Source organism: Ictidomys tridecemlineatus, chromosome 7 (genome assembly GCF_052094955.1).
Source record: "Ictidomys tridecemlineatus isolate mIctTri1 chromosome 7, mIctTri1.hap1, whole genome shotgun sequence".
Taxonomy (NCBI): domain Eukaryota; kingdom Metazoa; phylum Chordata; class Mammalia; order Rodentia; family Sciuridae; genus Ictidomys; species Ictidomys tridecemlineatus.
The window spans coordinates 114,986,780-115,003,707 of record NC_135483.1 but is presented as its reverse complement, the minus strand read 5'-3'; the positions used below and the strand labels follow the sequence as shown (position 1 = coordinate 115,003,707).

Sequence of the window (16,928 nt, the reverse complement as noted above, 5' to 3'; positions counted from 1 at the left end):
ATGTTTATTTGTAGATTCATAAAGAAGTAAAATACACTATGGAATACAAAGTAAAGTTTGGCAAAGCATTACTTTTTCTCTCATGGATACTGAACAGATTATATGAAAATAGCAGATCCTTGCCTTGTATAAATAAATCTGCTACTTTCCATCACTAATTAAAAAGCTCTAATTCTCTAACACAAATCAAATACATTGCATGATACCTTGTAGAGAAGAGGAAATTAAGGATAGAAATTGGCAGCACTTGAAGTAGTCACTAGGCATCACGTTAAGAAAATTTAAGAATATGAGAAAACAACATGAAAAAGCTCCGAACAGGGTTTCCAGCCAGGTGCAGTAAGTAACCCACGCCTGTAATCCTAGTGGCTCAGGTGGCTGAGACAGAAGGATCATGAGTTCAAAGCCAGCTTTAGCAACTTAGGGAAGCTCTAAGCAACTCAGTGAGGCCCTAAAATACAAAAAAAAAAAAAAAAGAAAAGAAAAAAAAAGAAAAAAGACTGGGGATATGGTTCAGTGGTTGAGAACAGGGTTTCCTTTAAGGCAGAATTTACTAGTCAAACCTAATTTGAGTCCCATCAGACTCCAGAGTGAATTGGATAAAATGCAATGCATGTATTTTCAAAAAAGCTAAAAGCATGGCTCTCACACAAATACAAAGTGAACATGCAAGAAATATCTCATTCAACTCAGTAATTAATGGGAGAACCAGTGAGATGAAAAGGGCAGTAAAAAAGAAAGTTCAGGAATGGGGATTTATACAGTCAATTTGGGGAAAGATCTGTTGAAATAAACTTGGTGATAGGCAAAAATTATTTAAAATCCTATAATGTCACAAACTATAACTCTAGGGGTTATCTTTACTGCATGAGAAAAATGATCTCCAACTGGGTAGAAGTCTATATGTTAGTATACAAATTTACAATGAGTAAACACAATATCTAGGAGTAAATATTAGATAATTACTGAATAACATTAAATAATGCCCCAATGACATTGTTAAAAATGTCACCCATCATGTTTTTTAAATTTCTCTTATTTTGGATTTTTAAAATATAGCTCCACATGTATCAATCACATATAGTAAAATGCTTAAGTGTTTACAGTTAGTGCTTTAGATATATCATCTCATTTTTTTTCTCACAAAATTTGACTATGAGGTAAGTGCTGATAATATTTCCATTAAGAAGCCTAAACAGATCAGCAAGAAGTCAAGCTAGAATATGAACCTGGTCTACTATAATTTAAGTAAAGGGAGAATAAGTAAAGGGAGTCATCACACAAAAGCAGGAAACATCTTGGGTACCACCTGTGTGGAAAATAATTGTGCTATGTGAGATGCTATCAATGGGATTTGCTAAAAATATAGAGGAGGACTTTTAAAATATGTATAGTAACCTTATAATATATACTTGATATTGTTCTCTGAGTATTTGAGACAGAGAGAAAAATCTAATGTAGTAACAACAACGAAGATGAATGACTTATTAAATGTCTGTCTAAAAGAAATGTGCTCTTTAATTTAAAAATTTTAAAATTGTGAAGAAATTTTAGACACTATTAAATAAATTATAGAAAACCATTTTAAATTCCTAGGATTTATATATGCACATAACTTCAGAAATGTGAGGTGCTGCAAGATCTATTACTAATTCCACTTCAATTCCTGTAAAGATTATACCACTCAGCCAGTGTCTGAAAGGATTCAGAAAACTAATCAAACATTATTATGTTATCTATTGGGAGTCTAGACAGTCTCCCCATCACACACATTTCAATACAACAACAATAAAAAGGCTTCCCCCCCACTTCTCAGAATATTATTCCTTTATCTCTATACCAGATAAAAATAAAAGGAACAGTTATAAGTTCCTCAGTCAAATAAAAATGTGTAAATGTGTTGGTGTATTACATTTGCATTTATACTTGCTCTAAAACATAAAGAGAGTTATATAAAATAGAAAAATACTACTTTTTTTATGTCATCAGTGTTGTTCAATGTTCAGCTTCTTCAGGTTTCATGGAAGATAAAATCTTTTAGGACAAAAGATATTCCCTACAAGCCATCCTGTAACATTTTATAGCTTTAAAGGTAGATTTAATTTTAATAATACATGCCACGTTCAAGCCTCTATTAGGCACGGCTCTGGTTTTCTTTGATTTATTCATCAGTGTGAGGAATCCAAAATTTTCTAAAGTCTAATTTTTGAAAAACCAAATTCAAGCAGTCTTTTTTTCATATAACCATTTGCTCTAGTTGATTGCAGTGGCTCGTTTTAGCATTGAAGCTTCCCTTTTATGACTAAATTTCTTGTTCAACCAATTGAAGTCTTTCAAAAGCGTTTATTTTTGATAAAGCATTTTAATGTTAATAGAGTAGTAAAATAATTGCAATCCAATTCTGATTCCCATTGGATAGCATCTTAGAAATTTCTGTAAATTTTTCATACTATGAAAATGCATTTATTTGTTCATCGCCAAAGAAGGATTGGAAGATGGTACTCACGTAGGTTTTATTGTGTGGTCATGCTTTTCATGGACAAAGGCACCAGCAAGACCTCCTGCTCCTGCATTTAAATACTGAATGGAAAATAAGTTAAATTTTATGAATTTACCTAAATATATTAAAAATAAACAATATCATAGTTTTTAAATGAAAATATAACATTTTACTTTAAAATTTTTGAACTTTTGAAATAAAACAGAATCTTGGGGCACCTTGTTAAATGAAAACCTAATGAAAATTTGTTTTGTTAGGTTGATAACAAAACTGCTCTTTTTAAAATTTTGATCAAATTTTTCCTCTGTTAGTAGATAGCTCCATTGAGGTCTAATTTCAAAGCTCCTATATTTAAATTATTTTAATTTTAATATTGAAATAATAATAAAATTATCACATTTTAAATACCTATATTAAATTTGTTTTATTTTCACCTATTAATTAAATTGTTTTCAAATACCAAGCTGATTGCCTAAGAATTATATTTACATATGAAGAAATTTCACAGCTTACTAACAGTAAGAATCCTAATCAATTTGAATTAAGTTCTAATTGTGGAACTCTTTCTCTAGAACCTTTTGGTTTTTTCATAACAGCTTAGGAATTAAAGAAATAAGTTCTCTGTAATGATGGAAGTGCTAAAATTAAATATCATATCATTCTTCATACAATTCTACTTATAACTAAAATCAGACCATACAGTAATGAAAGAAATGGAGCAAAGTAACTTCAATCTTTGAAATTGACCCATGGAGCCAGTTTTTCCTTTAGATTAATATCAGTGTGAAATAAAAGGCTATAAATAAGTTAAATTGTTTTTACCTTGTAGGAACACCAGCAGGCAAAATCGACTCCCCAGTCATGTAAGTGGAGTTCAACGTTTCCAACTGCATGTGCCAGATCAAAGCCAACAAAACAACCCTAAGGAAGAACATGAAAAAATCTGAATTTACTGCAATGATTAAAAATAGTAATACAAATATCTTTAAGTAAATCTATAGCAAATTGTTATGCCATAAGTCATGGTCCATCCTTTGATTCACAAAGACTATTTTCCCCCCTCTTCTTCAGTAGGTTGACATTTGCACCAACAATCTAAAATCTGGCACCTTAGCAGAACACAAGGCATTAGCACCAGACAGAATCAGAAGTCACTGCATTTGTCCCACCACTCACTAGGGGGAAAGAGAGGGTTCACCTAAAAATATCCTTACTAAAGCTACAAAAAGGATCAATTTTTATTAAATAAGAGTGACTTATTTCTCATGTTTTTAAGGTTTGATGTATGACCACATTTAGAAATAGGATGGTGACCACAAAGGAATGCACTTGTGTAATTGGTTGAGTTGTTAGCTCAACTAGTCACTTTAAAATTTCATGGATGGAGAACTAGTTTTGCATGAAAAAGCAAGTGATAGACAAACACTTGTGATTCATACTGGGTATCTGACAGACATTCTTTTGAAAATGTATAGTTTCACTTGAAGGAAAATAGCCTGTAGTATTTTTACTCAAGTGATAAAATTACTTTTCTAAACCAACTAGAATTGTGGAAAACTGGTATCCACTTCTATAAGCATGATTACTTCCCAGTATTGAGATATTTCTGATAAATTTAGTCACAAAGTATAATTTTTAAAATGTTTATAATTAAATGTCAATATTTAGAAAATATATATAATTCAATGAACTAAATATTTTCCAAATAATCAATGCTTGATGTTACAAATCATGTATAAATAGAACTATTCAATATATAATATATTCAGTATAATCATATTTAATATATATCAATAGATTTTAATATAATAAGGTACAGAAAGTTTAGTGATTTCAGTGATTTTTCTTCACATTCCACAAAGCAACTCCTAAGAAGTTCTCACTTGTCAAGTTTTAGTGCGATATCAAAGAAAATCCACAATTAACTAAAAGGGCTGTTAAGCCATTTTTTGCCTTTTACAACAATATATCTGCATGAGTACCAATTATTTTATATGCTTCACCATGAAGAGGAAAACAAAGATTCAATGGAGAGGAAGTAGGTATAAAATGTCAGCTATTATTTGTCAGATGTTAATGAATTCACCAAGGACTCTTTTTTAGCTTGTTTGTTCTAGAAAACATACTTTTTAATAACAATATACTCTTTTATATTGAATTATATATTTTTTAGTTGTAGTTGGACACAATACCTTTATTTTATTTCTTCATTTTTTATGTGGTGCTGAGGATCAAACCCAGGGCCTCTCATGTGCTAGGCAAGAGCTCTAAGGCTGAGCCACAACCCCAGCCCAAAAATATATTTATTATGTTAGTAAGTAATATGCTTGCTGTTATTCTAAAATAAAGACACTTGAAAATTCTGTTTGAATTGCAAATACTGTAAATATAAATAGATCTAAACACATCAAGTCCTCTTTGAGATCCTTGATGATTGTTAAAAGTGTGTGATGGATTGGATATGAGGTGTCCTTCAAAAGTTCATGTGTGAGGGAATGGAAGAGTGTTCAGAAGTGAAATTATTAGATTATGAGGGTTGTAATGTACTCTGTGGATTAAACCACTGATTCGGAATCACTGGGTGGTAACACAGGGTGTGGCTGGAGGAAGAAGGTAAACAAGAGTATGCCTTTTAGGTTTATATTTTGTCCCTGGTAAGCAGAGCAATCTCTCTCTCTCTCTCTCTCTCTCTCTCTCTCTCTCTCTCTCTCTCTCTCTCTCTCTCTCTCTCTGCTTTTTGATCCCATGTCCTGATTTGATTTTCTCCACTATGCCCTTCTGCCATGATGTTCTACCTATTGGCCACAGAGCTATGGAGTCAGCTGATCATGGACTTAACCTCAGAAACTATGAGCAAAAATAGACCTTTTCTCCTCTTAAGTTGTTTCTGCGGGGTCTTTTGGCCAGAATGATGCAACAGCTAATTAAAACAAAGTATAAAGGTTTTCCATTTGTAAAAAGCTTCAGAACTCCTGCTTTAGTACAAACAAGTTATCCAAGTACACACACTGTGGTCAGTTTCGCTAATGGTTCTGATGCTTTGCTCTTTCTTGTATCCAAATACTTTGCTCTATAACTTTTCAGTTACTTCCACTGAGGGCAATGTGTAATTTTCAGCTGGTGGTCTCAGTCATCTGATTTGTTTGACCAAAAGAATAATGTTAACACATGTAAAAAAGCAAAACAAAACAAACAAACAACAACAAAAGGAGTCTCCAAAACCACCTGTGTGAACTGGAGTTGTAGCTCAGTGGCAGAGCATTTGCCTAGTGTGATGAGGCACTGAGTTTGATCCTCAGCACCAGTAATAAATAAATTAAAAAATAAACAAACAAATAAATAAATAAAGGTATTGTGTCCATCTACAACTAAACATATTTAAGAAAGAGGAGGAGGAGGAGGAGGAGGAGGAGAAGGAAGAGGAGGAGGAGGAGGAGGAGGAGGAGGAGGAGGAGGAAGGAAAAACCACCTGTGTGACTTGGCTTGCTGCTCTCTTAGGGAAGGACTTGCTTTGGTCAATCTGCCAGCCCATAAGGAAAAGAAATTTCTTCACCTGAGCTCAGCCTGTGTCTCCTGCATTACTACACCACTTGGTTGGCAGCAGATGCATAAATGAGGTTAGCTGACATTATCAGGACCTCTCCAGCCAACTCCTGAGTAGATTAGCTGACACCAAAGTGACCCATAGATGAATGATTATTATTTCAAGGTAGCTGGTTCTCAAATAGTTTGTTACACAGCATTTTCATGGCAAGAACTAATGATACATACACTCAGTCCAAAAAGGGCAAGACATAATTTACCTGGTCTTAGGAATTGTAGCTGACATTCCAAGATGATCATAAGATGGGAGGTTAGAATCAGTTACTCTTGAATTCCTTTTAGTTTGCCTGTTGGGACGAGCATTTATCTATGCTCATCACTAAAGATATATATATATATAATACAGACCCTAAAAGTTGTTTTATCTAATCTTCAATTTTTTAAAAATCAGGACCTTTCTATTCAATGGTAGAGGGAAAGTTCATATTGTTCGGGAGAGAATTACAGAGATAATTTTGACTCCATGTGATTTCCTTATATATTGGCTCTAGACCCTAACACTTCTTCTTTAAAAAAAATTTCTTTATTTTCTATTTTTTCCCACATTTTTAAATTGGTACATTAGAGTTGTACATAATGAAGGTATTTATTGTTACATATTCATATATGCACCCGATATAACAATATAACTTGGCCAATGTCACTCCTCAGCATTTCCCGCTTCCTTCCCTACCTCCCACTCCTTGGTCCCTTTCCTCTATTGATCTTCTTTTGATTTTTAGGAGATCCATTCATACCTTTATTTTCTTTTTTTTCCATTCTAGCTTCCTCATATGAGAGAAAACACACAACCCTTAACCTTCTGATTTAGACCTTTTTCACTTAACCTGATAGTCTCTAGTTCCATCCATTTTCCTGGAAATGTCATAATTTTATTTTTCTTTAGGGCTGAATAAAACTCCATTGTGTATATAGACTACGTTTTCTTTATCCACTCATACACTGTTAGATACCTAGGTAGTTTGACTATTGTGAATTGTGCTGCTATTAATATAAGTATGTATGTATCACTGTAGTAAGATGACTTTAATTCTTCAAGGTAAATACCCCAAAGTGGTATAGCTGTAGCCCCTAACAACCTCTCAGGCTCCAACTGTTCTTGGTTATTTACTTGCCTCATGGTTTCAAGCATTTTGAGTGTATTAGTGGAAATTCACCCTGATATAGAAAAGAAGCCAAATTTCTTTCTACTAAATTCCCAGACAATGGAACAACAGATAACTACTATCCAAATTGTACTTAAGTAGTAACTTTCTAATTTAATTGCATATGATCAAAATCATTTGACTTTCTCCATACTGAAACATTAAGATTTTTTTCTAGAAGACTAAATGATTCATTCCATATGAAAATCACCTTATATATGAACTTGAGTTTAAAAAGAAAAACTGATAATTCCTTTCTGTTTTATCTCTGGTTTCATCCACTGTTGGTTTACCATTAGCACATGTACACACTAAAACTTTAGATTTCCTGCACCATCTAAGGAAAACTTTTATTGACTGGGATGATCTTCATCTCCTCCTCCTCCTCCTCTTCCTCCTCTTCTTCCTCCTATTCCTCTTCCTCCTTCTCCTCTTCCTTCTTCTTAAAATCAGGGATTTAACTCAGGAGTGTTTTACCAGTGAGCTACACCCACCTTTCTTTTTATTTTATTTTTTAAAATTTTTGAGATAGGGTCTTCCTAAATTGTGTAGGGCTTCACTAAGTTGTTGAGGCTGGTTTGAACTTGCCATACTCCTGCCTCAATCTCCCAAGTTGCTGGGATTACAGGTGTGCACTACCATGCCTGGCTGAGATAACGTTCTTGATGTAAATAATTTTGCAGGATCAATTTTAGAATTTTTCAAACACCATTTAAGAATGAATAACCCCCATTTTTTATTACAGGTGCTTTCCCTACAGAAGAGATATGCAGACAATAAACTATTTGTATATAAAAAATTATATTGGAATACCATGAACACCAGTCTTGCCTATTTAATACAGACATGGTTCCTTTATGGCAGTAGAATAACTACATCAGACATCATAGGATCCACATGGCCTAAAACATTTACTATGTTGTCTATAACAGAAAAAAGGTGCTTTTTTTTTTTAAAGAGAGAGTGAGAGAGGGGGACAGAGAGAGAGAGAGAATTTTAACATTTATTTATTTTTTTCTTAGTTCTCGGCGGACACAACATCTTTGTTGGTATGTGGTGCTGCTGAGGATCGAACCTGGGCCGCACGCATGCTAGGCGAGCGCGCTACCGCTTGAGCCACATCCCCAGCCTGAAAAAAGGTGCTTACTGCTACTCTGTGGCATTCGTTTCTCAAACAAAAACTCAATATATTGTAAAGTTGGCTAATTAAAAACTGTACTCATTATAATATGATGGCATCTAGTATTTCACAGGGAAAAAACGTTCTTAACTGGCTTTATTATTATTGCTTTTCTGGGGTTCTGGATAGATTTGTACTTTTTTCTTACCAAAAAGTTGAACTATACATATTAATAAGAGTGGTTCTCTGTGCTTATGTAACTTTGAGAATGATAGAGAAGAAATACAATTAATTTTCATCCAGAATTAGAGGTAATCAAAGTTGTAGAACAATATTGAGGCTTGATAGTCATTATATATTTAATTAGTTTGTGTTTTAAGATACACAGGTAGTACTGGAATTCCATTTGAAAAAAAGTTAAAGCTTTCTCTGAATTTGATATCCTTTTCCTACTTAATAACATTTCTAATAAGAGCAATGATATTTTATTAAGCACTTTTAAACTAAACTTTTCATAAATATGTTTTTTTACAACTCAACTTTTCTTAGAAAACTCAAGGATAGTGCTTTTATTTCATTTTTAATTATTTATAAAAAAATGATACCAAGAAACCACAAAACTTCACCTAGTAGATCCCATTATTAAAAGCCCTGTAGCCACAGCTGTGGCATCACATCAAAAAATCACTTGAAGCTTCTACAATATGTTTTAATGCATGTATAGTCCTTTCCGTATGGATGGCAGAAAGCATGAATTATTAAAACGGGACTGTTTGGAAGAAAGGACCAGAAGATACAAATTTGAGATTACCACAAAGTAGTTTTACAAATGTGTCACTAGATGGCAGCATCTTAAAAAATAAAGAATAAAACTGAATAACTCCCAAACTACAGTCATCCTGGTAGATATTTTCATTATTTTACCTGTAAGAGTAGTTACACCATGTACATAGCCACAAACAGATACTCTGCACTTGATTTCCTCCTTTATGCAATTTTTAAAATAAAAATATTTTTCAAAACATTTTTATTTATAATTACCCATAGGTGTTTATACTCACATCGATGCAACCCATAATAGCATAGCAGTGTTCAGTCAACACATTATCTCACTCTATAGCCAATCCCTAAACTATTGCAGTAATTTTTCAACTAATCTGTAAACTCACAACCTGTCTTATTCTAAGCAACTCTCTAAATCACACATTTGAATCACACATTATATATAACTAAATATATAATGACTATCAAGCCTCAATATTGTCTTATTCTAAGCAACTCTCTAAGTCACACATTTGAATAGAAAGGATTCCCAGATTCCAAGAAAGTGCCTGCATTAAGTTCTAAATGTAACTCAAAAGCCTTGGTATGGCTCTTTATAATCTTAAATCCTGGTCTCTTCTAGCTCTCCTGCCTCAGAGTCCCCACACCACCCTCCCTTAATTTGCAAAAGTGGCTTCTTTTTTCTCATTTGCTAGGTACTATGTTTTGAATATCTACAATGTCTATATGTGTTGGGAACTCAATCCCCAAATTCAAATTAATGATATTTGGGGGTGAATCCTTTGGGGGTGACTATAATTAGAGAAGGTCAGGAGAATGAGGCCCTCATGATTGCATTACAGGCACTCTAAAGAGAAGAAGAGACACCAAAACTGGCACACTTGCTCTGCCTTGTCATGTGATGCCCTCCACTATGCTAGGGTGCAGAAAGAAGGTTCTCAGCAGGTGCCAGTGACTTGCTTTTGGACTCCCCAGCCTGCAAGAATCAAGAGTTGAATAAAGCTCTATTCCTTATGAACTACCCCGTCTATAGTTTTCACAGATAATGACCTAAGACACACACCTGCCTAACTCAGGTATTGTTCACAAGATAATTTCTACGGGGCAGTTCTTTTGCCATCTCTCTCCTCTCTGTCATCCTAGAGCTCTGTTTGTTTATCTCTCTTGCAGCATTTTATAATCTCATTACCTCCTACTTTCGCACAATATGTACCCAAAGTATTGAAAAATAGGTAAACGAATGAACAAATAAATGTTGTGAGCCATCCATGGGCTGTGTGTGTGAACTATGCACATTTGAGCATATGAGGAGATGGTCTGGCATTGCACGCTGATAGGGCTGTGTGATGCAAATGCCTTTCCTCTCTACCGTAATCCCACACAGTATACTGAGATGGGTATGACTTGCCAAGATGTCAGTCTATCTTCTGACCATATAACATCACCAAGCAAGACTCCACCCTTTGAAACTCTACCCCTTGCCTTATTTGAGTGGTATATTCTATCAAAGGTCTTCTCCCCAATAAATAGGGAGTTTCGGGGGCTGGGGGTTCACTCTCTTGTTCTTTTCAACACTGCCCAACGTGGAGCTGACCCTTGGGGTAACTGAGCAGTCCTACCCTGACCTTAGAAACTCATGTTCGTGTTTTGCATGGTTTCTTTGCTGCATCCAGCTCCTTTGAACCCAGCTCATCTTGCCAGCCCAGCCAGCTGGCAATTAATAAAGCCATGCAGTTATCAACCGATAGTCTTTCAACTGATGTTAAACTTTAAAAGAAGATAATTTGAGGCTGTACGGTGGCACTCACCTGTAATCCCAGGTGCTTGGGAGGCTGAGACAGGAGGATAGCAAGTTCGAAGCCAGCCTCAGCAATGGTGAAGCACTAAGCAACTCAGTGAGGCCCTATCTCTAAATAAAATACAAAAAAAAAAAAAAAGGGCTGGGGATGTGGCTCAGTGGTTGAGTACCCCCAACCCCAATAAAAGATTCTTTGAGATCCTGTCTTTCTGATGCTATTTTATTATATACATTACTTGTTCAGATGTTGCTTCTTTTAAAATAAAGTATCTTGGGCAAAAGAGTAATTAAAAATATGTTCAAAATTCCCCTAAATAAGGAATCACACACATGCTTTGCTCTTGCCATCTTCCTTATTGCAGCACCAAGGTTTCTTCTAATCATTTGAATACTATGATACATAGGGATTGGGCTAAACTTTCCAGGGGAAGAGCTTATACATTCCCTCTCAACTTTGACTCATTATTTTTCTATTTATTAAAATAAAATATGAAATGGTGCAGCCGACATTTTTTTAAAGGTATTAAAGTTTGGATAATTTTACTAATTCTGTAACAAATTGACTCTTGACCATTATTATTCAGTTAATTTCATTCTTCACCTTAAAAACATCTCTGAATTCTAAAGACCATTAATAAGTGGCAGATTTAATTATAAGGGTAAATATGCTTTGGTATGCTTGTGGATTCTTGAAAAAAAACCCAAAATATTAAAGTAGGTAAATAGCCTTTGTTCAAACCACTTGATTAACCACCCATTACTGTAGCCCTGTGGTCCCTGGGAGGTGCCTGCAAGACATGCCTATGGCTATTCATAAATTCAGTCGCTGAATATACACTGCCCAGACTATAGTGGATGAAATGGTCCTCTCATCAGTTTCACTAATTTTATGGTGGGAAAATTCCAGTTTCCCCATAGTCCCTTGGATGCTATTAATTTCCACTAGATGGTACTCCTATGTGACCTTCTTATGACTGAGACTGCAGCTTCTACATCATACCAACAAACAAAGTCTTTAGGTATTCTTTTGCTTATACAAAAGCAATAGGAAATAATGATAGGACTACACTGCTATAAGTTCAAAAAGTATTATTTTAAGAAGAAAGGGTATGATGGAAAATTTAAGGGAATGTTTTTTTTTCCAAAGTTATAGGGAAACCAGATATGTGGTGTACAACTAAAACCCAGCTACTCAGGAGGCTGAGACAGAAGAATTGCAGGTTTGAAGCCAGCCTGGGCAACTTAATGAGGCTCTGTCTCAAAATAAAAATACACAAAAGAGGATTCCTAACATATGCAAAGCCCTTGGATCAATCTCCAGCACTGTGGGGGAAATGTTATAGGGAAGTGTGTGTGTGTGCACTTGACATGCTGGTTGACTCTATATAAATGAGTAGACAAACAGGGTTGGCTAGTCAACTCTGATATTAGGACTTTCCTAAGAAGTCCACAATTAGGGATTTGCTGGATGATGTTAGAAAGAAAGGAAGAGTACGACATAAGGTTTCTTACCATATTTTAGAGCATTTAACTTTTCAAAATACACTCAGGTGTTATGGTTAAAAAGTGTACATAGATGCTACGTTAAAAACAAAAACAGTCAGGTCGGGTAAGAAGGCTTCTAGCAGCTCATTAAATATCTCATTTCTGAGTGAATATATTAAAAGTACATCCTTTCATGAAGACTTCATATATCAGTGCTTTCAAAAACCCCTGTTCTTTTTCCTTTTATTCTGACTCTGTTTATAAGCAGCAACTAAGTATTATTTTGTATTAGGTTCATTCTGTACTAAAAGTCAATGTGTTATATGGGTCACAGTTTCTTTCCAAAAATTAGTTTGGAAATAGAAGATACTGTTTTCTGCTACTTTTTAGTGCTTTATGTTCAGCCTTTACTTATTTATGCCAATAGCTCAGTAAGAATAGGAAGTCTTCCCTATTAAAATAGAAAACAATACAGAATGAAATAAACATACCAAGGGAAAGAGACAAGGTTACAATCTTTCACGAAGAGCTCCAAGAAGACTTTAGAAACCAAACAGCATGGCAGCCAGAATCAAAGGGTAATTTTCTGCAAGGCAGAGCTCTCATGCTACTTGGTTATATTAGTCCTAAGGCTCTTATAGATAATACATGAGACCAAAAAAAAAAAAAGGATATCATAACATACATTGCAGAAAAAATAATCCACACAGTATTTTATCCAGGAATCCCACTATGTGATAATTTTAAATGTTTGTAATGAAGTTCAGGAGCAAACAGGAATAGCAACAAGGTAAACCAGGACAGCGGACAAAGTTTCACTTTCATACTTTTGATGAATTACTCTAAGATTAAGGTCTGATAGCCAAGTAAAGTTAGGCATGTCTGTAATCCCAGCTACGCAGGAGGCTGAGGCAGGAGGATCACAAGTTCCAGGTCAGCATGGGCAATTTAGCAAAACTCTCTCTCAAAAATCAAAAATAAAAAGGCTGAGGATGCCTCTCAGTGATAGACTCTACCCCTTGTCATTAAAAAAATAGATTAAGGTCTAGTAACTTTAAATGTATATCTTGTGTGTATAAAGAAATATTACAAACATTATACACAATAAGTTGACTAGAAAATCCTTTGTCCTTGAGCTACTGATTGATATCACTTAGCATGCGTTAACAGAGGAGACAACAGGACTTTATAAAGTGAACAATGTTCATTTACACACACATGGGTTCATGCTAAGGAGTTAGCTGCTGTGAATATACTTGGGAGTTTCCAGAGAGTTTGATTTTAAACATAAGAAATCAAAAAGAAGAGCAATTTGAATTAAAAAGCCTGTCATAAAAAAGTATAAATAGAAATCTGCACAGAAATCAAGGGACTTGTTGTATTAAAAATTATAACCTATAACTTGGAATCAGAACAAAGTGAGGATAAACATTTTAACCTGGTGATTTAAAAACTCTGGTTGTATTCAAGGATAAGTTAAAAAATGAAAATGAAATTCTTCCTGAAGTAGGCACTTATTTGTCAACCTGTGCAAATTACAGTAACATAATATTAGAGTAACATAGTATTAAGATTTTATTCCTTATCAAGCTACATCCACCTATATCAAGCCATCCTTGATATTTTTATAAGGTGCAGTAGCTTATTGCTATAGTTACCATAAAAGAAAATATGATGGAAGTTTCCTGTTGAAAAATAAATCAACAGGGCATAAGATGTTGGAAAGAAAAGAGAGGACAAAAGCAAGTCAGGGACCTTGACTTTGGATGAAAGCCCTGGATTCATGAATGAGGATGGTAGATTTTGACTCAGATGTTGAATGTGGCCAAGCTATCACAATTTCTGGAGAACTTTCTGGGCTCAATTTATTTGCCAAAAGGGTACTTTTGCATATTTTTGAAATTAATACATGTAATCTAAGAGACTATTTGATTTTTAGGAGTCTACCAGCAATGAGATGTACATAACTAGTCAGTTACACTGTGGGAAAAATTGGTATGGAACAATCTGGCACCAACGTTACGTTATGTTCCCTAATTATGAGAAAAGATGCCACCAAAAGGAAATAAAAGCTTTTGAACCTCAGTGGGAATGTATTTCCTTGAGCCAATTCAGAAGATGTGGTTTTGGACCAGTCATCAGGATAAATGAATCTGAACATGCATAACTATAATTTCTGTTGTGTTAAACTAAGACACATTAGTGGATCTTTCCTTAAAGCAGTGTTTGAAGAAATTTCCTATGTATCTCATCAGTCAGAATCTGTGCTTTTTAAAGGCAGAATTTTTTTTCTCATTCCCTATATTTATCTCTCTCTTTCCCTTAAACCCAAAGCCTGACACAAAGTGAGCAGACAAATATCTGTATCAAAGAATAAAATTTCTTTAGAGTACTGTGCACCTCAACTACTTGGAAAGCTTGGGAATTTCTACTGGAATTCTGTCCAGAGTCATGTAGATTGGTTTTCCAATTATACTGAGACTTGCAAGCTGTTTTAATTAAAGACAGAGCTATTGCAAACACCCGAAAGGCACTAAAGAGGTGCTCATGGGAGTAATATTATAGCTGTCAGTGCTGGAAGCTATTGTCAATGGAGCAACTAGCCTGAGAGACCACCAAAAAAGAAAGATGGAGAGGCCAGTGACTTGGGGCCTCATAAATTAGGAATAGTTGAGAGAGGTAGGTTTGAGGCTCTGAGAAGGGGCACTGCTTCATGTTGGCCCTGATCAGAATCTCATGTGGAAATGAACTATCTTTGAAATTCCCTAGGCATGAAATGCAAATCATGTATTTTCCATCTTTGTAAAAGCAACAATTATATCAACTATAAAGACAGAGGTCTCCAATTAAAAAAAAAGGTAAGAAAAAAGGGAGGGTGTTATATATTTTTTTCTTTGACTTTTATAAATACTCTTTGCCATTACATGATTAGTTTGCATATATAAAAGGAGACAATGCAGAGAAAAGTTCTCTCCCAGCCAATGCAAAAAACTTGGGCATCAGCATCAGTAGATTCCAGTTCCAGGTTTCACTGGCTGGTTAAGTTGCCAAGCAAAAGTGCTTCACCTCTCTCAGGCTCAGTTGTCTCTGCTGATACATAGGGCAGGCTGTTAACTATTAAAGTCGCTGGAAAAACTAGGTGTAGTGTGGCACATGTCAAGTGTCTGCAGCTCTGTAGGTTATTAGCAATAGCTAGTATTATTGCCATTTGTACAATGTATGATTTCAGAAATAGATCTTCATTTTAGTTCTATTTTTAAAGTGTAGATATTGAGGGTGAGAATATAGCTCAGTGGTAGAGCACTTGCCTAGCTGGCATAAGGGCCTGGGTTCCATGTAGGAGAGAGGGAAGGAGGGAGAGAGGGAGAGAGGAAGGAAGGAAGAAATGAAGGAAAGAGAAAGAAAGGGAAGAGAGATATTGATGAGACTGGCAAATCCAGAAATAAGAAGTGAGAGAAGGAGAGAAGGGGAACATTTTCTTAATGAAATTTAATGTGTAAATTTAGAAGAAATGAGACAGAGATAATAGCTGTGTGGAGAGTAAGAATAGAGGTTTTGGGAGACCTGAATAGAAAAACCAGCTGTATGAAGTGGCTTATACTTATAATCCCAGAAACTCTGGAGGTGAGGCAGGAGGATTGCAAGTTTGGGGCTAGCCTAGGCAATTTAGTGAGCTCCTGTCTCAAAACAATAACGTAATTAAAAAAAAAAAAGGCCTGGAGAATGTAGTTTAGTGGGTACAATCCATAGTCATACACACACACACACACACACACACACACACACACACAAGAGAAAGTAAAGCAAACCAGTCTTAAGACCTTAAAATTATACTTAGAAGTAGAAAAACCAGGAAAAAAAATTTCTGTAGGACTATTTGATTATTCTCTTCTACAGGCTTTTTCTGGCCTTTGAAGAACTTCACACAAAATAGAGTTTGTTTGATTTATTTCAGAGGTCCAAAATGGGGAAATAGCTTAAGGTAATTTTCCGAGCATAATTTAGTTCACTTAATTTTTAATGACTTAAAAAAATCAGTATGTCCTAACTGAGTCAAAGAATACAAATGGAATTTGAAGAAATTTACAAAAAGTATCTCAATTTTCAGAATAATTAGCCATATAAACCATTCTGCAGAAATTTCAAATTATATTGAATGAACACAGTTCTGCTATTTTTGTTTTGTTTTGTTTCATTTTATTTTGTTTTTGGAACACCGTGATCCATCAAATTAGCCTGACCAACACTTTTGCTGATATACACACTCTTACCCATTTGCTGGCCTAAAAGGTACAGGTACGTGTTTAAAGATAAATCACTGTGGACAAAGCACTGTCAGGAGTCTGTGAGGTTCTCAGGGTTCATCCTTAATCAGTCACTGAACCGTCTACAGACATAAGCTTTCTAAATTGGAGAGTTAACATAGGCACAGCAATAATTATAAGGCAATGCAAAAAGTAGTCAGTGAGACATTTTCCATCATGCTATGGAAGT

General features: G+C 34.9%; 1 protein-coding gene across 2 annotated transcripts in view; it reads right to left on the bottom strand.

Annotated features, from left to right (window-relative positions):
• The window catches only part of Kynu (kynureninase), a 169,308-nt gene that overhangs the window by 33,453 nt on the left and 118,927 nt on the right, over positions 1-16,928 (bottom strand). For both annotated transcript variants that reach the window (XM_013358843.3, XM_040294268.2), the window contains exons 9-10: positions 3,323-3,421; positions 2,507-2,580 (exon numbers count right to left, since the gene is read on the bottom strand). In XM_013358843.3, coding sequence (XP_013214297.1) covers positions 2,507-2,580; positions 3,323-3,421 — 173 coding nt within the window. The remainder of the gene's footprint in view (positions 1-2,506; positions 2,581-3,322; positions 3,422-16,928) is intronic.